Source organism: Terrapene carolina, unplaced genomic scaffold (assembly GCF_002925995.2).
Source record: "Terrapene carolina triunguis isolate 2854851 unplaced genomic scaffold, T_m_triunguis-2.0 Scaffold120, whole genome shotgun sequence".
In the NCBI taxonomy this organism is placed as follows: domain Eukaryota; kingdom Metazoa; phylum Chordata; order Testudines; family Emydidae; genus Terrapene; species Terrapene triunguis.
In genome coordinates, this window is record NW_020664471.1 from 10,757,091 (window position 1) to 10,779,527 (window position 22,437).

At 42.3% G+C, this 22,437-nt stretch overlaps 1 protein-coding gene across 1 annotated transcript; it reads right to left on the minus strand.

The window, feature by feature from the left end:
• Positions 1-617: 617 nt before the first annotated feature.
• Positions 618-22,219, minus strand: CALM2 (calmodulin 2). Its single transcript, XM_024210707.2, has 6 exons — positions 22,132-22,219; positions 17,071-17,101; positions 4,978-5,121; positions 4,797-4,903; positions 3,780-3,915; positions 618-1,110 (listed from the first exon to the last, which is right to left on the minus strand). The coding sequence occupies exons 1-6, from the start codon at positions 22,132-22,134 to the stop codon at positions 1,082-1,084; spliced, it is 450 nt and encodes a 149-aa protein (XP_024066475.1). The 5' UTR covers positions 22,135-22,219; the 3' UTR covers positions 618-1,081.
• Positions 22,220-22,437: the final 218 nt, after the last annotated feature.

Consider the following 22,437-nt stretch of genomic DNA (forward strand, 5'->3'; position numbering starts at 1 on the left):
TAACAGGTTCTATAAAAGTTCCAGCCTTCTAGACAAAATATTGCAGAAAGTCACAGGGGGGGAGGGATAGCTCAGTGGTATGAGCATTGGCCTGCTAAACCCTGGGTTGTGAGTTCAATATTTGAGGGGGCCACTTAGGGATCTGGGGCAAAAATCAGTATTTGGTCCTGCTAGTGAAGGCAGGGGGATGGACTCAATGACCTTTCAAGGTCCCTTCCAGTTCTAGGAGAGAGGATATCTCCATTATTTTATTTATTTATAGAACTACCTAGAATAGTTTCTCCAAATTTAGGATTAACATGATAAAAATGGCCACTTCCCCAAAACACTAGTTCTCAGCAGTCTTTACAAGCCATTTTAACAAATATCTAATCCACTACAAGCAAATCATGGCCTGCATGCTGAGGCTGTTAATCTCATTGCAGAGTTGCTAGTCTAATACCATAAATAATACAAGGATACACAAACAATATGGGTAAGTTGAAATTTTTTTTATTGGAAAACAAATATACAACTTGGAATGGATTTGAGGCAAATTGTGCCATAAGCAGATTCTTTTGAAAATAAGTGGCTAAACAAAGTTTAAAAAGCATAGTAATAGGAGAAAATGTTTTTTCCGGTACAGGACCAGTAGTACAAAAAAATAGTGTACGAGTACCTGGATAATACACCCGTTTTGCAATAGTGCAACTTTTAAGTTTCATATTGTTAACTATCAATAGTCCACGCAGAGTTAAGGCTCCACATTTCAACATGCTAAGTTTCCTAAAGAAAGCTACTTTAACAGGCATAACCAAGATGTTCCCTCATTTGATCAACTCCAACTAACTTTAGATGTGCAGAAGGGCTTAAATATCCAGAGTAAGCCACATGCAACATTTGTTACTTTGATCAATTTTCCAAAAAATCAGAACAATGACAGTAAGATAAAGGAAGAAAAACATGGAGGAATGGAATTCTAATTACTATACATGCATATTCTTTTGACAGTAAGGGAAAAACCTTTTACAGATAAGTTACAAACAGAGAAGGCAAATAAACAATTTTGTACAAGAAATTTAACACATTCTGTACAATCTCTTCACTTTGCTGTCATCATTTGTACAAACTCTGCAAAGGAAGAGAAAGTTGTATTAGTATTTTACAAATTAAATTCTTATGCAATTAGACTACAGGCTCTCAGAACAGAAAGGAATCGCCCTCTCTACAAATGGTAAGGATTACTGTATTTACAGAGCTACTGTGCTAGTGAATGTCTGAGATGCCTCTTGCAGGAAGGTGTTTGAAGTTATGCTATCTTCTCCAGCACTCTATTCCAGAAGAACCCTGTGACTGGCATATCAGCAGGTCATTTGCTGGAGTTTTAGTTCTAAATTTACTGGGGGTCAGCTTGTCCCACGAAACATAAGGGACATTTGTGGTATTGAATCCCATAATGTTTTGGGGCCTTATTTTACACCTCATACCAGAGTTAGGAAATAATGTTTCTAGCAGACCTCTAGAAGGCCATAATTAAGTTTTCAGAAGGTTTCTTTGACATATCTTTAGCAAATGCAAATATTTGTCTGCTTTGAAGAGACTTCCACTCTGTACAGTACTATTGCCCTTCATTTTACTATTTTACCTGACCTGCTTTGACTACTGGGCAAAGGCTGCATTACCAGTCACTTTCATAGGAGAGGGAAAGTTAACTGCCATGAAATACAAAATTGAAATAACTAGCTTTTGTTTATTGTGTTTGCACAGAAGAGGCTGCAATATGAACCAATGAAGCAGTTGATGGTTTAGGGGTGACTTGATTACAGTCTAAATATCTACATCAAGAGCCCATTAACAACTATTTTGTTCACCAATACAGCAGAGAAAGATATAACACGATCCAATGGCTGAAAGTTGACACTAGAGAAATTCATACCGGAAATAAGGTGCACTTTTGACAGTAAAGGTCATGGAGAATCCATCACTGAATTTTTAAATCCAGATTGAATGCTTTTCCTAAAAATATGCTCTAGGAATTATTTTGGGGAATTTCTATGGCATGTGAGACACAGGAGGTCAGAATACACCACCACAATAGTCCCTCCTGACCTTAGAATCTATGAATCTGGGTTTCATTGACCTAGGGATGAGCATGCTGATAGGGTGGAGTTTGAGGGCATCTGAAGACATTAACTGGCATGCTCTTGGGGGCATTGACTAGCCACTGAGCAGCACAGGGAGAAGGAGCCACAAAGACTGCTGGAAGAAAGGGGACCTGCTCTCTCAAATGAGCAGCACACTTCTCTTTTGGTAGGGGAGGGAAGAATGGCAGGAGAGGTGGAACAGGATATCAGTCCTTAATTGCATGTGCTTTCTTCATACTCTGGTCTAACTTCCCTGCTTTAGCTTCAAGGTAGGGGACTAGCCATTCATAAGGGGGAAGAACGGGAAAGAAACAATTACTAAAATAGAGCTCTCAGGGTCTAGATTTTATGTATGCAGTGAAACATGATTTATTTGGTCCTGGCCATTAAAGTGTGCTTAATGTTAGTTGCCCTCTAAAAATTTGCCTTTTTGCTTCAGGAAAAGTGGAACTTTTTCTGTGAAAAATGTCTCAGATGTAGAGAGTACAGGGACTAGTGCTAGACTTTGTCAAAATGGAAATAACTGGCTATCTATAGGATTGATAGTGTCAGAGTTATAGAAACAAGCAACTAATGGCTAGAAGTCTAAATGGTTGTTTGCTTACCCTCTGCCATATAAATTGGAGTAGCAACTTTGGAGTGAGAAGCCATTTAATTAGACTTGCTGTTAATGGGACCAAAGCCAAAGCTTACAAAGTTTAAGATATACAGAAAGGTGTGTAATCTTAGCTGACTAAAAATATTAAGGACCGTTACAGCTGAAGGATTTGATTCCTTTTTAGGTATCCATAGAGACTCCCTTCGTTGCCCTAGAGTTGAGTTAGAAATTATCTGTGGACATGAGATCAACTAGGGTCCTTACAATATGTATAGTTCCCAAGGATAAAGTGAAATCTTAACACTATCCAGCTTCATTCCAAACAATAGTACCTCTTTGGCACTATGAACAGATGTGATCAAGCACTCACATTTAAAATTTTCATGGATTTAAAACAGTCTCAGGATACCGGTGAGTAAGGAACACAAACTTGGTATAAGTAGGTCACTGCTGTACTATTTCATATGAAATACTTTATATATTTGTTAAGTCTAGAGTTCTTTAGACTACTGGATTTAAGGGATTTTCTCCTCCTGCAAAGTCAGTCTAAGATTTAACTCTTGACAGATTTCAACAGACTAGATTTCCTAGTATGGTTTTCAGATTAATAGCTTTAATTGGGGCAGAGCTGAAATGCAATACATGTACAGCCACCAGTTAAACTCATCTCCTCATTCTGTACAACATTGTACTGGAAGGAGCTACTGGTTCTGGTTGAGTTAGTTTTGGGAAGGATTTTGTGACACTGCATTAGCCACCTGAATTTAACCGGTCTGTATAACGGTTCCACTGCCATTCTTCATCTCTAGAAGCAAAAGCAGTAAACTGGTATCTATAATTGGGAGCCAAAGAATCACTTATGAAGCTATTTACGGGGTTGGAGTGATTTAAATTGTACCAAATATATACAGGAGACATTTCCCACATAAACGTAAATTCTTGTAATCTGGTGTAGCTGAATGAAGCTTGACTTCAGTTGAACACTTCAGGTCATCCTTATCCACCAAGTAGCGCCTCAGACCAGAAAACAAGAATCCATTGTTTCTAGTGAAATTTACCTTCATAGTTTACTTGACCATCACCATCAATGTCTGCTTCCCTAATCATCTCATCAACTTCTTCATCTGTTAGCTTCTCTCCAAGATTTGTCATCACATGGCGAAGTTCTGCAGCACTAATATACCCATTTCCATCCTAAAGAAACAAGTTTAAAACCGTTTAAAGTCAATTTCAGTATAAACCAAATAACTTCTGAAATTACTCAACATACAGTACTTCTGGACAAAATTTAGGAGCTTCTCTAGAATAGAAGAGTTGCTAATTGCTCTCCCCATCACATCACCACTTCCAGAGGGCAAGTGACCATGTCAGATTTGTTTTCAGTAGTATCTCAGTAATTCATAAGTAAATGCAGAGCCAATAAATTAACTGTACAACTGACTTAATATGCACATCATATCAGCTATACCATTCAAGAAAATTTAAGTGGTCTGGTTTGATATTTCCTCTATAAACAATTATGTACATGCAGTAAGTTGTTGTAGTTCTCAACCCTACTTTGATATTGTATATTTGCAAGTATGAGGAACAAGCCATTGTTTGAATTTAAGCAGCTTTAGTGCAGCCAAAATGTTTAGTACTGCTGAGAGCCTGTAAATTTATGGACGCTATATTTCCAGCTTTAACAAGTATGTGGACCATTTAGATAGGCACTTGAGTGCCTTACTGAAAGATCTCCTGAAATGTGTCTACTGCATGAAACTCCTGAAAGGGATCTCCGCATATACATTAAGTGTTGTAACATGCCTCCCAATGAGGTTTAAGATTTCACAGCCACCCCAAATAGGAGAAGTACTTTCCCCACTGACTAGCACCTAATATGTGTCCAGGCCTTCCATTTGTTACATGAGAGGATCATCCAAAGTCCAACAATAGTGGCAATTAGTAGTGACTAGGTATGATCTGTATAAACGATTTCTAGACTAGTCATTTGGGATTTAGTGGCAAGAGTTATCTGGAATCAGTTTTATTCAATCCCTCAACTAACTTGCAAACCTTATACGATACTTTAGTACCTTATCAAACACACGGAATGCTTCTCTAATTTCTTCTTCACTGTCTGTATCTTTCATTTTTCTTGCCATCATTGTCAGAAATTCTGGAAAGTCAATTGTGCCATTGCCTGCAAGAGAATTCTGTTATTAGTAACACATTTAAGAAGTTTATTTTCAACAAATTGCTTTTTAGAAAGCTTACCATCAGCATCTACTTCGTTGATCATATCCTGTAACTCAGCTTCTGTTGGGTTTTGACCAAGTGACCTCATCACTGTCCCCAATTCCTTTGTTGTTATAGTACCATCACCATCCTTGTCAAATAGTGAAAAGGCTTCTTTGAATTCTGTTTGACAAGATAAGAGATTATTAAAACCAACTTAAGTTGAAATGCCTAATCAAAAAGTCTAAAAATGTATCACCTGTGATCAATTATAAACATTTACGGTTTCCTGTTTTAGATTACAGGTTATTGGTTATTTCAGGAACTGAATTTAGTTTTCTAGAATATTGAATCTAGAGCCCTTGCTTTGAAGGAAAATTACCCGAAGGCATTCTGTGCCAAAAAAATTAAATTCTGCAAATGTGGAGGGCTCCAGCATGGCATGGGGAGCAAAGGCCACTGGCTGCACAGAGGTGGAAGATCAATCTGCAACTCCCCCGGGACACTGACTCAGCAGTGAGGCTGCACCCAACACTGACAGCACAAGGACCAGGCCTGCCCCAGAAACACCCCAGGGACCTGCCCCTCCATGCCAGGTGCAGGCAGGCAGAGTGGCTGGCTCAGTCTGGCAGGGTCCAAATGTGGAGGGGCTTAGTGTGGGGGGAGCCAGGTATGGGTTGAGAGGGTTCTGTGTGGAGCTAGCTGGGTGCAGGCGCCTCAGTGGGGGATCCAGGTGTGGGGCAATCTGGCTGCACAGGGGCTTGTTAGGGGGTTCTGGGTGCAATGTTAATGAGATGCTGCAAGGGTCCAGGTAAAGATGGTTGGAGCTTAGTGGGGGGGAGGTGTGTGTGTGTGTTCCAGATGCTGGGGGAATGGGGGCGGGGATCTAGGTGCAGCTGGTTGGGCTCATTGGGGTGGGGATCCAGGTGGCTCATTGTGGTGATCCAGGTACAGGGGGAATGGGACTCATGGGGTGGCGGGGGGGGTCTGGAACCAGCAGAGTGAGGCTCTGCGGAAAGGTCTGGGGGGGGGGGTGGATGCACAAGGATTGGGTGGACAGGGGAGCAGCTACCTGTACAGTGATCCCTCCACACAGCTGAGGAGTGATGTGTGCGGGGGACATTTCTCTGCAGGGAAACAAAGAAATCTGTGGGATATAAATTCTGCATATGTGCAGTGGTGCGGAATTCCCCCCAGGAGTAGAAAATCTCCCAGCAGATTCTTTGGGTCTACCAGGCTTATCTACAGAACAATTCAATTACAGTTTGAAGGAGAGCATAGTAAGTCTGAGAAAAGCTCTTAAATATTTGCTGGAGTGAATTCCACCTAGAACTGGAAACCCTAAATGTAATTCAATCCTTTCATGCATAAAAATGGAGAGGCCATCCATCAGTACCTAGTGAGCATTCTCCTTAACTGAAGGAGTTGTGTTTAAGAAATGTGCCTATTTTTCTAATATGAAAAGGTTAGCCATAGATTAAAGTTTAGTATTAGAACTAGTAACAGTCAAAATTAAACAATTTCTATGGAAATGAGTCAGTTTTCCAATTTGTTTTGATTAGCCCTAGCATTAGTGTATTCTATACTCCATCTTAGAGAATTTAAAGTAGAGCCATCCAGAAATTGGCTACTTCTGCTGATCTAAAGGAAGCATGCTTGACGTGAATAAAACCATTTGAGTCCACTTGCAGAGGTTTTGCAAGTAAACATGTAGCTTGATTTTAACTGGTAAGTCCTGTTACATAAGATACTCGAAAGCAGTAGGTTCAAGCCATCTCTTATGATGAGAAGCCACAAGAGCCTCAGGTACTTATGCCTAACTCAAAAACAAGTCACCTGAGTTTTAACTCAACGCAAGCCAATGAAATATTCTAAAAATGAAAATGCATCATGATGCAATCAAAAGGAAGGTGGCCACCTAAAATCAGGACATTCTTGCTGGAATATTTAACATTTGACTTTGGTCAAATAGATGGTCAGCTGACATTATTTGACCCACTTGCCAAACTTAACTAAGCAAGGCCATGTTTAAGACTTGTGACTATCAGCACCATAAGTCACTAAACCACAGGAACAATCTGAAAACAGAATAGACTTGAAGTCTCAATCTTTTGTTCCATTAGCAGCCTTTTCATATACTACTGGAGATGAATCATTAACACTTTTGTACATTACTAAAGTAGGCAGTTACAGCTATTTCAGTCACAATATCGTAGACAAAAGTAGCCTTTGAACAGCAACCTTTCCTCCTTAAGTGAAAAAAATTCAGAAGTATTTGGCTCTTGTACAATTGTAGAATAGTTACAGCTCAATTTCTGAGGGCTCAGTTGCACTTTATTCTTCACTAGAAATAGTAATCAACCACTCAGGTGGTTAAGTGCAATTGTGAGCGTTTCCAGTAGGTATTAATTTGCTTCAGTTCTAGCACTGCTCAAAGTAAGCCTTCAGAGCCCTAAAAAGTTGTGATTAAGGATCAGTTTAGAGATGAGTGCCTCACTGCTACCTACTGTACCAGAGACACCTGCAAGTACTCCCAAATACCAAGTACATTCCCCAAGGAAGGTTAGTACAGTAACTCCTCACTTAACATTGTAGTTATGTTCCTGAAAAATGCGACTTTGAGCAAAATGATGGTAAGCAACTCCAATTTCTCCATAAGAATTAATGTAAATGGAGGTGTTAGGTTCCAGGGATTTTTTTTTTTTTTTTTGGCCAGACAAAAGGCATTATATACTTTTTAAACAAGCAATTTAATACAGGTATTAAACAGGCTGGCAGCTCCCCTACACCACCACCCCAGTGCCTCCCGCCCGCTGGCAGATCCCACGGATCAGTGCCTTCCCCCCTACTCCCCCCGCCTCCTGCCCATGGTAATCAGCTGTCTTGTGGCATTCAGGAGGCTGGGGGAGGAGTGAGGATGCGGCATGCAGCCTCCCCCCTTCCTCCCCTGCCTCCTGAATGCCGCAAACCAGCTGATTGCTGCAGCAGGAGGCAAGGGGAGCAGGGGGGGAAGGCGCTGATTCGCGGGCGGGCAGGAGGCACTGGGGTGGGGGTGTAGGGGAGCTGATAGGGGGCTGCCAGCCATGGACAAAGCAGGCAGCCAAACAAACAATGTTATAGTGGAGCATTGCACAACTTTAAAAGAGCATATTCTGTAATGGAGCAGGGACGTAACATCGAAACAATGTTAAGCAAGAGGACATTAAGTGGGGAGTTACTGTACAAGAAACACTGTTTGGCTGTACAATCCAGAAACAAAGCTGTTTGAGTCCATACCAAAAACATCTGCCTTTGGCAACAGGCACCCAATTTAAACTTAAAAGTAAGGTTTGACTACTAATTTACATTTTCTTTGCATGAAGCTGGTTTGAGCCTTAATGACTAAAATATTCTGAAAATTCTGCTAGCTAAGCACAAGGCAGGCCACCTCCCCAAGAGGCGGTAGCTAGGTCAACAGGAAAGTTCAAAGTTCTCCGGTCAAACAAGCGCTGTCCACAACGGGTGTTAGGTCAGTTTAACTTCTCAACAGTAAGTATTCCAAGAGACAGTTCTCACTTATACACATCCATCTGCAGTAGTCACAGTAAGTTGTGTTGTCACCTACTTAGGTGACTACGGGCTATTCTACACTGGCAATGCTGCAGTGCTTTAATGTGGCTTGTGTGGTCGTGGCAGAGCACTGGGAGAGACAGTGCTCTCAAAAAACCCCACATCCACCTCCACGAGGGGCATAGCTCCCAGTGCTGGTGCACTGTCTACACTGGCACTTTACAGCGCTGAAACTTGTGGGCTCAGCAGGAGGCGGGTGTCTCACACCCCGAGTGAGGAAGTTGCAGAACTGTAAATTGCCAGTGTAGACAAGCCCTAAGATTCATATGTTGTATGCTGAATATCCCAAGGCAGTAGTTCTCAACCAGGGGTACATGTACACAAAGGTCTTCCAGAGGGTTCATCAACTCATCTAGATATTTGCCTAGTTTTACAACAGGCTACATAAAAAGCACTAGCAAAGTCAATAAAAAACTAAAATTTCATACAATTTTTATACTATATAGAGCAGTATAAAAACACTGAAATGGAAGTACAATATTTACATTCCAATTGACTTTATAATTAATATGGTAAAAATGAGAAATCAACAATTTAAGTAATAGTGTGCTATGACATTTTTAGGTCTGATTTTGTAAGCAAGTCATTTAAGTGAGGTATGCAAGTCATTTAAGTGAGGTATGTTTAAACTTGGGGTATGCAAGACAAATCAGACTTCTGAAAGGGTTACAGTAGTCTGGAAAGGTTGAGAACCACTATCCCAAGGCACTTTAACAAAAGCATGAATTAAACTTCTACTGAAGTGAGCACAGGCATATGTTAACAGAAAAAGATCAGAAGTGCACTATAACAGGGGTTCTCAACCTTTTTTTCTCTGAGCCACCACTCAAAACTCAATGGCCCAGCTGTGCCCCAACAACCTTTTTCTGCATATAAAAGCCAGAGCTGGCGTTAGGGGGTAGCAAGCAAGGCTACTGCCCAGGGCCCCACACCACAGGGGCCCCTGCAAAGCTGTTGCTCAGGCTTCTACTTCAGCCCCAGGCGACAGGGTTCTGGGCCCCAGGCTTCAGCACTGCATGGCAGGTCTTTGGCTTTCTGCCCTGGGCTCCAGTGAATCTAACATTGACCCTGCTTGGTGGACCCCGTGAAACCTGTTTGCAGCCCACCAGAGGGCCCTGGACCCCTGGTTGAAAGCCACTGCACTATATCACCAATTTGCAGCTCTACATTTATTTTACATGCAGCTACCTGTTGGCATGCTCCACAAGAGTTACAGTTAAGTAAGTCATTCCCTGTGAAAAGGGACACTCCCACCTCCATTACAGCAATGAGAAAGGCTTTAACACATGTTCAGGGTCCTGTGGATCAATAGTGGGGAGAGTAAATTCCAGTGTTCTGACAACTATTGCTGTATCACAATGAGACGCATGAAAGCGTTTGAAGCCAGTGTAATCCCTCTATAGAGTAAAGGTATATATAACACTCTACAGAAAACAGTGCTAAGTGGGCAACTATGTTCTGTACCAGCTGAAGTTTCCAAATGGTCTTCAGGAGTAGCCTCAAGTAAAGGACATTGCAATAGGTCAATTTGGAGGTGACAAAGCCATGGCTAACTGTGACAAGAGCTGCATCACAGAGAAAAGAGACTCCTGGCCAAGTCTCATACATGAAAACACATTCTTGGCCAATACAGCTACCTTGACTTCTGGAGGCACCTGTGGACCTCACATTGCCAACTCATGATTGTGTCATTGGTCTCATGATTACTCCAGGAGCTGGGGCTTTAAGGAATGCAAAGTGGATATTTGATGATTTCAGCCCTCATTCTTAAAAAAAAAAAAAGGTAACTTTGCCCTCGTGGCTGTGGAGAGTTTCAAAATGTGACCCCAGTGCATCCTAATGGATCAAAAAGCAGAAAGCAAATAAGAATACCACCAAATCTATTTTTAGATAACCATTATTTTTGATGAGCCTGACTCAGGCTCAGAAAAATCGTGAGTCAGGATTTTTGACTATCTACTTGAGTAATAAAAGTCAGACTTCATCAAAAAGTCAGTATCTCCTTAGTCATTTTCTATTAGATTAGCTGAATGGAGGGTAATGCTAATGGATTATATCCACATTAACACTAATCCAAGTGAACTCATCTAGACCCCAGTGCCAGCCTGACACAGAGGCAAGCCATTTGTGGTCCAAAAATGGTACAGAGGGTCATCTACACATTAGAGCACTGTAGCACACAAGTATGGTAGGGCCTGTCATGCCTTGTGGTACCCATAGTGATCACCCAGTAGAATCTTCTTCATACTCAAATTGCAGGCATTCCAGGGCCACTCTGGCTATCCTTGCCAATGTCCACAAGTGTCAATCTCTTGTGTTCAACAGTATAAAAACAGCTGATAAGTGAGAGACTGTGCACTCAGCTATATTGATGTTGACCAAGAGATGAGAGCAGTCTATCATATCCAGGCTAAAAACACGACTGGCTCGGTTAAAGAAGCTTAGATTCTCCAGGTGTTGACCAGGTACAGGTATCACTTTCTCAGTCTTCCCCGAAACAGAAAGTAGGCTTGGCAAGCTGGTCAACTGACCAGTCAAATATTCCAGCAAGAATGCCTTGATGTAGGCAGTGGCCTACACTTTGGATGGCATCATGATGCAATCTGTTAGCAAGCCTATTTAAGTGTCCTGATCTCTCATTTCACTACATGAGAATGACAACTGTTGGAAAATGATGAACTGAAAGTTAAGTATCTTGATTGTTCTAGATTTGACCCAAACATTGCATGTGGGCCTGGCATACAAATATATACAAATGCACATGGATGTTTACAAAGCACATTAACAAGTTAAGACAGTTCCTGCCCTGAAGATCTTGCAATTTAAACTAGATAAACATACAGACGTTAACTCAGAAGGGCGTGGAAAGGGTTTACAATCATAAAGGGCCTATCTATGCTTAAAACGCTATAGCAGTGCAGCTGAGATGCTACAGTGCTTCAGTGTACAACAGAAGTCCCCCAACTGTGAGATGTGCCCCTCTAGGTGGGTGCAGAGGAATGTTCGGGGGAGTGCAGCAGGCCAAGCCAGGCCAGGGAGCGCCACCCAGCCCTGCCCCACCTTTAGCTCTGCTCCTGGCTCCACGCCAGATGTCCCCAGCTTTGGTACAGCTCTGCACTTGGCTGGTGGCCCGGCTGCCAGTCCCCACTGTGGCCCACCCACAGCCACCAACCCCAACTGTGGCACACACGCAGCTCAGGCCCCTAGCTGCCTTACCCCATCCCCTACCTCAGCCTGCTCCTAGCCCCAGCCCCAAAACGGGGTGGGAGGGGGGAAGAGGGGAAGGGGCACGACCCTCAAAAGTTTGGAGACCACTGGTATAGACACATCCTACACCAGCAGGAGGGGTTTTCCCATTGATGTAGGTAGTGCACTTGAGAGGCTGTAGGTAGGTCAATGGAAGAATTTTTTTGTTGACCTAGTGCTATCCACATTAGGTCAACAAAAAGAAGTGACATAGACAACTTATCTATGTCACTTAAGGGTGTGGACATCACACCACTGAGCGATATATCTGGGTCAATCTAATTTCCTAGTGCAGACCAACCTTAAGTCTTCTCCCCAACACAAAGAGAAGATGCACAGCTATCAGGCTGCTTGAAGAGCTTCCCAACTCCCTATCTAGCATACAAGCATATAAAAATGACTATATAGTTATGAGTTTTATTTAATTTTTCTTTTGTAACTTCAGTTTTGAACATTCATATTTAAATACTAACCTAACACTGCTAAAGAATAGAACAATTCTCTCATTTAAGAACTTCACTTCATTGTGTTTTTCATTTTCTATGCTAAAGGAACTCAGTTAAGAAACTTATTTGTAATTAGGCTTACTAGGCCTATTGCCTTAATAAGCCTATTGCAGACCATAAAGTCTTGCTCTGTTACTATTCTAAGAAATTGTTAGTGATTTAAACTTTGACCATTTGACAATGTTTGACCAATATTTGACTAGTCAACTGTCCAATTATTTTTGGACAGTCAAATACTCAACTGAGGGAAAGTAGCAAATCATCAGCTAGTTTATTGTTACAACAGCTTCCTGAGCCAATGCCTAATCATCTCAGATATACTAGTACCCTGTCCTCCTACTGGACAAAGTAGCGGTCTCCTCCACTAATGGACCCACACACTGATCCACAAGGTATTCAGGTGCCCGATTCCTTGTTTTATGCTCCATAAGACTCCCAACCAAACTGTATGCGCCTAAACTGACTAAGTTCTTGGGCTCAGAGTTCCCTACAGGATCTATTGACTGAGCATGTGCACTGCTGCCTCTCTCTAGGTGTCCAGATAACTAGCTCCTGCGAAAGCACCAGAGATTCAGTCACCTAAGCTGCATGTGGGGCCTAATCAAGTAGGCATGCTCAGAGGCTGCCTACTGGAGCAGGTACCATGTAAAATCTGTACAGAGGAAAGGGCACCACCACCTCCAAGCTTTCTGCCTGAGGGAGTAATTGAATATGGTCTTGCACATATCAGGTCAGTGTTCTAGCTACTGGCCTAAAAGAGAAGGTGGGCACTGCTACCACCTCCTCTGATGGTTGCGGGGAGTTAAGACATCTAGTTCCCTTTCATCTTCATTAGCAAAGAGATGCCTTCTGCAAATTGCAGCCCAAATTTAGATGGGCATCACCAAGAGAAGGATAGGGCTTAGAATACATCCCTCTCATCACCATCTACTATTGGATAGTTTAGGCAGCTCTCCACCAACTTTGCTAGCTTTTAACTCCTGTTCTAAGGCACCTCTCTCCCCATTCATTGTAGAGGGAAGCCTAGGCATCTGAAATTCAGGGTTTGTGGACCTCAGTGTTTCTTTGATTGTCTAGGTGTTGCAACTCCCTTGGTTGATCTGGTCCCCAATATCTCCTTCCCAGATTGGGTCAGCCAAGACAGATAGTTCCCGCTCAGAAGTGGTATGCTAGACAGGTAGACCAACTACTTCCAGAAATTAGTTAAGTTAGTGGCAGAAACTCTGAACAATTCTTGTTGACCTCTTTCCCATCCTCACTGAGCAAGGCTGTGTACCTGTACAGGCTAATAATCCAATCTACATATCCTCCATGAAGCAGAAAGGTAACTTGTAGTACCAAGCAGTAACTTCAGCATAGATTAAAACTACATGTCTCCACCAAGCAGTTCAAAACTCGGAACAGTTCTACCAACTGTGACTTCAGATGCTTTAATAAAGAAAATAACTTTTCTAAACAGCCATGAAAAAGATTCAAGCGTTCTCTACATCATTGTGAGACTAACCTCTGCCACTAAGGCTATGTCTACACGGGCAATTGTCTTTCAGAGGGGTTGAACTTCCCCTCCCCCAAAAGACAAAAGTTTTGGGGTGACAAGTGCCTGCGTGAACAGCATGTTGGCGGCAGAAGCACTCTCCTGCTGAGAACGTCAATGCTGCTCGTCGGGGGTGGAAGTTTTTTGTTGGCAGGAGAGCCAACAAACAGTGGCTACACTGCATGACTTAATGACATGGCTGTAGCGACATAGCCATGTTGCTAAAAGCTGTGTAGTGTAGACATGGCTTCCAAAGAGTTAGGCTTTCTTCCATCTATGTATTACTGGGACTTCAGGATTAAATGTGGGCATCACCACGAAGAATAAAAAGTTCTTGTCTAAAAGGGATCAGTCACAATCTTCCAATGCCAAATCCAAGTCTCAACATTAGTATTATTGGGTCTCAAGCCACCTGGTATATACACCAGTTGTCAGTCTGTGGACATAGATGACATTTGTTGAATAAGCTACCACTTAGTCACTTCTCAGACAAGTGACACTGTTTGAAGAACCCAAGCCCCCACTGCCATCTCAGATACACTGAAGTACGTTTACTACACAATGCAGTTACTAGTTGTATACCACACATTCAGAGTGCTTCCCATATGTAAAATTTTAAGGAGACAAAATTCAAGTATCAGGACCACAATTTCAATCCAGTTTTTGTTTCCAGGCTGTGCATTCTCTTCCTTGAGAAGATCTCCATCAAATTTTACTATCTCAAGATCTAACAATGTGCTTAGACAGCCACACTTATGTACAGATAAGTTTCTCCATTTGGCTAGAGAACCTGCACTGGCTTTTCCACAACTGTTTGAGGATTTCATGCCCATGTAAAGAGTCTTTTCTTGCATCAAGTACATTTGTAAATGAATGCTGTAGTGTCATGAAAATACCAGTAACACCGTATTTTCCCCATATTACTGACTGCAAAAGAGCTGTCAAATGCACAAAACAAACACTAAAAGTGTACTCTCTCAGAAGACAGAATTTTCAGTTAGTCCATTTCAAGGAAGTCAAATGTGAATTTTCAGGATGAAACTAGACATCAAATGATGGAAAGATCCTAAACACCTCTAGATCCACTTTTTCTATCTTAGTGCACCAATAGAAGCTTGTCACTGACATGCATCCATAATCAAACCTGGCAGACAAAGTGATGTAAACTAAACGGATTATGTAAGTGTTTTATATGCATTACAGAATCAGTAATTTGATACGTATGACTAGCATAACAGAACCTTAGACACGATCATGGCAAGGCCATAATTGACCTATTTTTCAAACTCTACTCCAATATGTAGGTGTCAAGCTGTCCTTCCCCCCCCCATTTTTGGATTTCAAAGCCACCAGGCAGTCATTGCTGTCCAATCAAATCAACACAGGGCTGTCAATGTTTGCATTATCCCTGAAACAGTATCAGATATTGAACTTCCTGTGTCCTCGCAGAGGTCACCAGTACAAAAACTACTACAGCCTGTAAGAGGGGACCACTAACACCGTAATTTAAGCAACCAGTAAAGAAGTAGACAAGTTTTGTTTGACAACAGATGATCAGACAAGTCACTAATCTTTAGCTATAAAAGCTTAGAAAGTCGAAAGATGTAAGCAGCTATTTATAAAGACCTGAGGCTGAATTAGATTGAGCTTACTGCCATGGTACCTATTCTACAAGTATTAGATAAACCTTAGACTTCGATTTCTGAGTCAGTAAGTCAGTTTAACTTCCAAAAATTAGCAAGAGTTTTCAGACTTCAGCATAAATACACAATATGGTCCCACTGCTCTTCAGTTTCGGAGTTGTGCTCAAAACAAATGCTGAGGGTGGATACCCAAAGGTTTGAGAATATAAACTGTGCTAGGAAAGGGGTTACATGCATCTAAAATTTATCTGAATATGGAATTAATGCCTAGGAGCAATCTTAAACATGGGTACCAGTGATTTGTTTATACTTAGGACTCAGGTAAGATTAGACTTCAATGTTTATTTTGAACACACAAACATCTTTACCTCTAATTCTAATGCTATTTAAATATACTTTTAATAGCAGGGAAGTACTTCAAGATTTATCAGGATCTACTGAAACAGTATGCCCCATTCAAAACCAACCATTTTTACAAGATCTGCATTCCGTATAGCTAGATAACACAATATAGTAACAGACTAAGACTAAGTGAAATCTGAGTTAGTTCATCTTCTGCAAAAGCAGCAATCATTAAAGCCACTTGCCACCCCACCCACAAGCAAGTAGTCAATGTTTATGTCAGGATGTGGGGCAACTTAGTGCCTGGACCATACTTTTGAAATTCTTTATCCCACACTCACTTCAAGAGTAACAGCATTAAGCAAGAAGTCTCCACATGTAACAACTCTTGCTTTTTGCATAATAGTGTAGCTTCCCCAGCTAAAATATTATGCAAAAAGCAAATTAAAATATTAGTTCTTATGCTATCTTGAATTTGCAAATGAGCAACAAGTAGAAGGCAAATAAGACCAGTTAAGCAATTATTAGTAATAAGCAGAATTCTCAGAGTTCATGAGATCTTATATTTGATGTTACAATAAGCACTGACAAAAACTTCAGGATGAACAATACCTAGTGCTTTACTTTTAGAGATGTACATACCTTCACTGACACTAAAGTTAACATTAATGATTTTGTAAAATGTTTAAATATTACTTACTAACTGTTCCTTTAAAGCTTTATAACAATTAAGGAATATGGTGCTCTAAATTATATTGAGGCTGTCACAAAATAGGCCTAATTTAACAATGCAAAGTAGGACTGAAAGAACAGGCTTCCCCATAATTAAATAATAAATATTATGGGGTCTGAACTGTTTTAAAGGAGAGAATTATTATTCAGAATCTCAAAATTAGACAACTGATTTGCATCCAATGTTATCTGAAGGGAAAGCCAAGCCTAAGTTTCACTTGCAAACTAAAGACAGCAACTTCTTGTTTGTATTTTCTATATTTAGAGACAGGGATGCTTGAACAATTTGTATAGTGAGGGTGCTGAGAGCCATTGAACCAAACTGTAAACCCTGTATATAATGGAAACCACTTCAAGCCAGGGTGTGGGGCAGCACCCCAGTTCTAGCACCTGTTTAGACATTTAACTCACTCATTAATTATGACTTGCCACATGAACTAAGATCAAATCAATTCAGTGAAACGTCATGTGTGGGGTTTTTGGTTTTTTTGTGTGGTTAGTATAGCATCTCAAAACTCACCTGCAATCTGCTCTTCTGTCAGTTGATCAGCCTATAATAGAAAAAATAATGTTATATTCCAGCAAGACAAGAATGAACAGAGAGTCACAAGTGAATATGTTTTTGCAAATAAGTATTCTTAGGTACCCGAGCCTCAGGGCTTACTTATTGCATTTCAATGTTCCAGCTTAGTCCTAAAGCTACAGAGCTGATTCAAAAAATACTTTGTCGTTAACAAGTTACAATACACATCTTGACTACAACAGGACTAGTCACCAGCTTATTTCCTAGGTTGTTAAAATACCAGCTAGTAATGACCAAATACTGAACAGCGCTAATATAGAGCAGTTAACCTAGGTAAGAGCCTACATCCAATTACTAGACACCTGAGCCATCGAGTCCCCTCTAGACCATGTTTATAGGTATCTCAGTATTATCTGTAGTGAAGACCTAGGAATTTAGGTCTCTATACATTTAATAGGTAAGGTCTATCCATTGTTCTCTTCCAAGTTCCATGCTAGGTTCAGAAGCAGACTAATGTCTATTTTGGAGAATAATGAAGTCATCACTAAAATAAAACATTTCCTAACACAAATTATCTTGATGTGTCTGTTGAAAGATTCCTGCATGAAAGGCTGGTGATCAAATACCCAGCTTGTACTTGAAAGTTACTAGTGATATTTGTATTCAAATAGTTTCCAGATTTTTATCTGACAAGTTTGATTAAAACATCAGTCTTAAATTTTGTAATTTAATACCTTTTGACTTTTGTCTTAGGCACCTCAATCTATTCTGCAATACAGTTTAAAGATGCATACCTATAAACCTTCTATTAGAATTAGTGTCGGGGCCCTACAGTTTGCCAGCAGCAAGGACAAACAGTGTCATTAAAGCCAATTTTAAATAAGTTCCCCTTTTGAGTGAATGCAATGGTATGAGGAGTTTAGTAAGTCTCTTTAATTTTCAAGTCTAGGTGACCTTTAAATAAGCTTCAGACATTTATTATCAGCATTCAGCTTAGGTTGTGCTGTTCCAACTTTAAGGAATCTTTCTAGAAATTTACCCATTAAAATTCCATTGACAGAAGATTAACCTAATAATCTGCAGCTACTCTAAACACTTACTGATGTGTCAGGCTTGCAGTGTTCTCTCTAATTTTTCCCACGCATGTGTGGAATGAATTTTGTTATGTGCACCAATATGGTGGTGCGTGACATCACCTTCATATTGGTACATGTAACAAATTTCATGTGGTGGGGGTGGGGCTGAGGAGTTCAGAGTGCGGGAGGGGGCTCAGGGGTTTGAGGTACAAGAGGGTGCTCCGGCAAGGATAGAGGACTCCCCGCAGCAGCACCTGGGCTAGGCTGGGAGGGAGGCACTGCAGGGGGAAGAGGAGAAAGAGGCGCATCTCCCTGCCACGGGGCTGGGGCTGCAGGATAGGCGCCCCTCCCCTGGCGGGTCCAGACCTGGCTGCCCCAGCTGCAGCAGAGTTGGGGTTGGGCCGCCTCGGCCGCCAGCAGGTTGGGGCTAGGCTCGGTTGGACCCAGGGAGGGGTGCCCCTCCCCCAGCAGGTCCCCAGGTGAGTTCCCTGAGTGCCTGTGCAGCACTAAGAAGGCTGCTGTGCAGCCAGGCAGCTTAAAGGAAACTTAGCAGGCTTGTGTAAAAATTTTGAGATTTCAGCACTGATTCTCTTATCCCGATTTTTATTGTGACCACTCATTTAGTGATGTTGATCAGGCTAGTCTTAAAACTAAGAAATGGGAGGACTACTGCATGACATTACAGTTTAATGTTGCCATTATTCTCAAACTCATTTCACTTATGAGAACAAAGATCTTGGTCCAGAAAATCATCCACTCCATCTATCGATGGAAAAGGAATGAGTGAATTAAATAGGTAATTTACAGAAAGGAAAATGGGAAAGTTTCATGTATTCAAATTTTTATTTTGAAGAGTGACTGTGGAAAAACTACAACTGGAATATTCAGAAGTTGGTATAACCCCTTTTAATTATTATTCATAAATTTGCCCAGCGCTTCAGGAAAATTGGGCTATGATACACAGATTTAAGAGGGGAAGTGGACTATAAAGTGAATGGATGATGCAGTAATGACCACAGAAAAAAAATCAAATAGCTGTTCATTGCATCCATTAAGTTACCTGTGACCCATCCCACAGCACTGAATCAAGTCACATCACCTCAGTTTGGCAGAGTAACAGACATGTACACTATTTTGTGAGCTTCTCTAGCTACAGATGCAAAAAGCTAGACAGGCTCAACATCAGGTCCAGTTTTTTTTTTTAAACAAAAAGTGTATTAGACAAAATTTGGACAGATTCAGACAGTCATCCAATTCTTACATGGCATATTTTCAAACTCTGGTGCATTACAGTAGTGCCAGTCAATTTCATAGAAAACATCCTTGCACAATTATAGCTGTCTGCCTTTAGAGTGTCATTCAAAGCACATACTACAAAACAAGCAATACTTTCCCAGTTACATTTATAGCTCAAACAGACTGGAGCAGATGTACCACAGTTCTGTTCGATGATTTATACCCACTAAACACTCCACAAACAGGTTAAGTAGTGAGCATGTCACTCACTAGTAAACAACAAGTCAGTACCTGGGAGTTTCTAAATCCTATATACTGTTTACATATCCAGCTTATGTGGCGAGTGTTTCCCCCTCCCCTAATTTAAGATTCCCAAGTATTTCCTGCCTCTGAAAGTGACCCATGCAAATCACCCACTAGGTCACTAGCCAGAACATTTATCCTGCTTGTGTCAGTATTTGAAGTGGACATAGGTTTTGGAATAAGAGAGAGACGGTCTATTGAAGGTGTAGTCAGCAAGTCTGCTGCTATATGTCCCCACCAGCCATTACAGCTGAGAGGCATATAGCAGAGGTTATGTCTTCAGCTCTGAAGCTGGAGTAGCAGCTACAGAAATAGCGCACTGCCACAGTTGCCTTAGGAAACTTCCCAGTGCTCATACTATGCATTGAGGCCAGTATATACAGATCTCAGGTTATTCACACCTTGCTGCAGGAACACCTGTTTACCCATCAGTTTGTTCTGAAGGTATGAACTGACCACTCTGCAAGGCTAGTTTCCTACCCACCATTGGTAACTGATAAGTCAAATTCTGCCTGAAAGCCTCCTCCACCTCTTGAGTTTTCTTCTAAAAATATCATCTTTTAAAGAATATCATTGCTTAAGTTGATCTGTGTGACATGGGGATGATTTTTTGTTTGCAATCAAAAACCTCCAACTTTTCTAATATATTTCAATGCACCCTCAAATATGTTGTTTCCTTAAAGTGTTGTTCAAGTTTACAAGCTAGTTTGCGGTATCATTAGATTAAATCTTTTCTGTTAGGTTGCTGAACTGCAGCTCTAATACTGAGTGCCTATCTGTGGTCAGGTGATTAAAACAATAACTAGAGAGCTTAAAGCAAAGACCTACAGTACTAGTTCTACAGTGCAACTCCAGAACAGTGTATGCACCCCCTAGAGGTAGAACTGTGTAATAGTTAAGTCAAACCTTTTGACTATTCCTATCAATAGCTACACAAGAGAACTAGCTATCCTGTGCAGACTTCAACAGTTTTAAGCTAGTTCCACAGCAGGCAGTGGAGGAGCCAAATCAGAACAAAGTTAAGCAAGCCACAGAAACAGATGCCACTGTATTCCAGAACCTAGCATTTAGGTGAAACACCTGTTAACTATAACCAGGGCTGACAGTCATGCTGCTAGGAAGCACAGAATCAGCAACAAGATAACTGGATTCATATGTAATTATGTATATGTTGTCACAGTTTGGACTTGTGAGCAAAGCATTATGCAGAGTTTAGTACATTCAATTTGAGTAATACTCTTTCACAAGTTTAACCAAGTTTGGTCTGTTGGTACTGATGACAGCCATACTGAATATGCCACCATGTCCCCTGGTCACACCCATCTCTATATTAAGAACTTGCTTGACTCTTGCAAGCTAATCCAATTTTGGTTTGGTAGGAAAAAACAGACACTAGCAAGACAAAGTAAGCATGAAATTCTTTCGTTGCTATATTGAAAACCTATTTCTGATATATACTATTTGTTCTGGTATTTATCCAGCTCATTTAGAGTAGTGGCATAATCTGGAGTCTTGTTAAACTAGCATCTTCCCCCACCAAAAGGGGCTACTACAGTTACATTGTAGCCAGCACCTTATTTTAGGGGTTGGCTTAAGAATCAAACGGATACTCTGATAACAGCTACTGACATAAAAAGGACTCCTTTGCACTGTCAACCTAATTTCCTTGAATGAGACGAGCAGTAATAGGCACTTGCTAGTATTGCTTTTTCTGATTAGGCAAAGTACTTCCCCCTAGACACCTCACAACAGCTACTGTAACTGTACTCAGGGCACTCGCTCCTGAGCTTGTCCGGGACACGCTAAACGAACAGATGCCAGGGAGACAAGTAAGCCCACGGCCACCGAGAGGAGCGGCTGGGTGGAAGCCGTCACCGAAACGCAATGAAAGCCCTTCGCCACGGGAAGAAAGAAAATCCCCGCTGAAGAGCCCCCGGCGAGCCCGCCCCGGAGCGCTGCCCCAGCCTGGGGACAGATGGCGCGGGAAGGCAGCCCCTCCCCAGCGCCGCGGCAGCCGCAGGGCTCTGCGGTGCGCTGCCAGCGCTCGGGGCCGGCTCCCCGCAAGTCCGGCCACACACGCTCCAGGGGCGCGAGATGCGGCTAGTGCCACTGCTGCCGGCTCCCCCCACCCCAGGGGCCTCTTTCCACGAGAAACCGTTATGTGCCCCCCACCCCCCAAGCATCATGGCGCTCACAGCCAACTGAACTGACAGTTTGAATTTTGAATCAGCACCGGCGCCACTCGCTCCGGGCGGGAAGGCCGGGCCGCGCGCGCGAGTCACCTCCCACCCACGCACAGACCCCAGCACTGCCCCGCCGCCCCCTCTCTCTACTCCCGCCCCACCCCACCCGCCGCAGCCCGGCGAGCCGGCTTCTCCCCCGCGGACCGGGACCCGGAGCTAGTCCTAGGGACCCGCAGCCCACCCCATCCCCACGCACTCACCATGGTGGCTCGGCCTGGCGGTGGGGGTGTACTAGCTCAAAATGCTGTAGCTAAACACTCACTAACTATCCACTCTGCGACTCGGCTCACAGTCACACTGAGCCCAACCCGCTGCCCAGCAGTGCCTCATAAACCTCCTCACTCCCCTCCAAGATCACTCCGCGCCCCACCCCCGTCGGTGAAGCAAAAACGAGATCCGGCTCTCCGCTCTCCTATCTACAAACCCTGCCCCCATCTCGAATCTGTACCCGCACTGTCCCCAGGCCCCAGCGGAGGAAAGCGTCGGACATGGGAGAGCGGGAGGGT

Bases quoted from the DNA above. Each gene is read 5' to 3' on its own strand.
- CALM2 (XM_024210707.2), bottom strand. The intron at 3,916-4,796 runs GTACTAAAGTAT...TTGTTTCTTTAG, and splicing joins CATTCCGTGTGTTTGATAAG to GATGGAAATGGGTATATTAG. The intron at 1,111-3,779 runs GTAAATTTCACT...CTTCCTTTGCAG, and splicing joins TGGTCAAGTAAACTATGAAG to AGTTTGTACAAATGATGACA.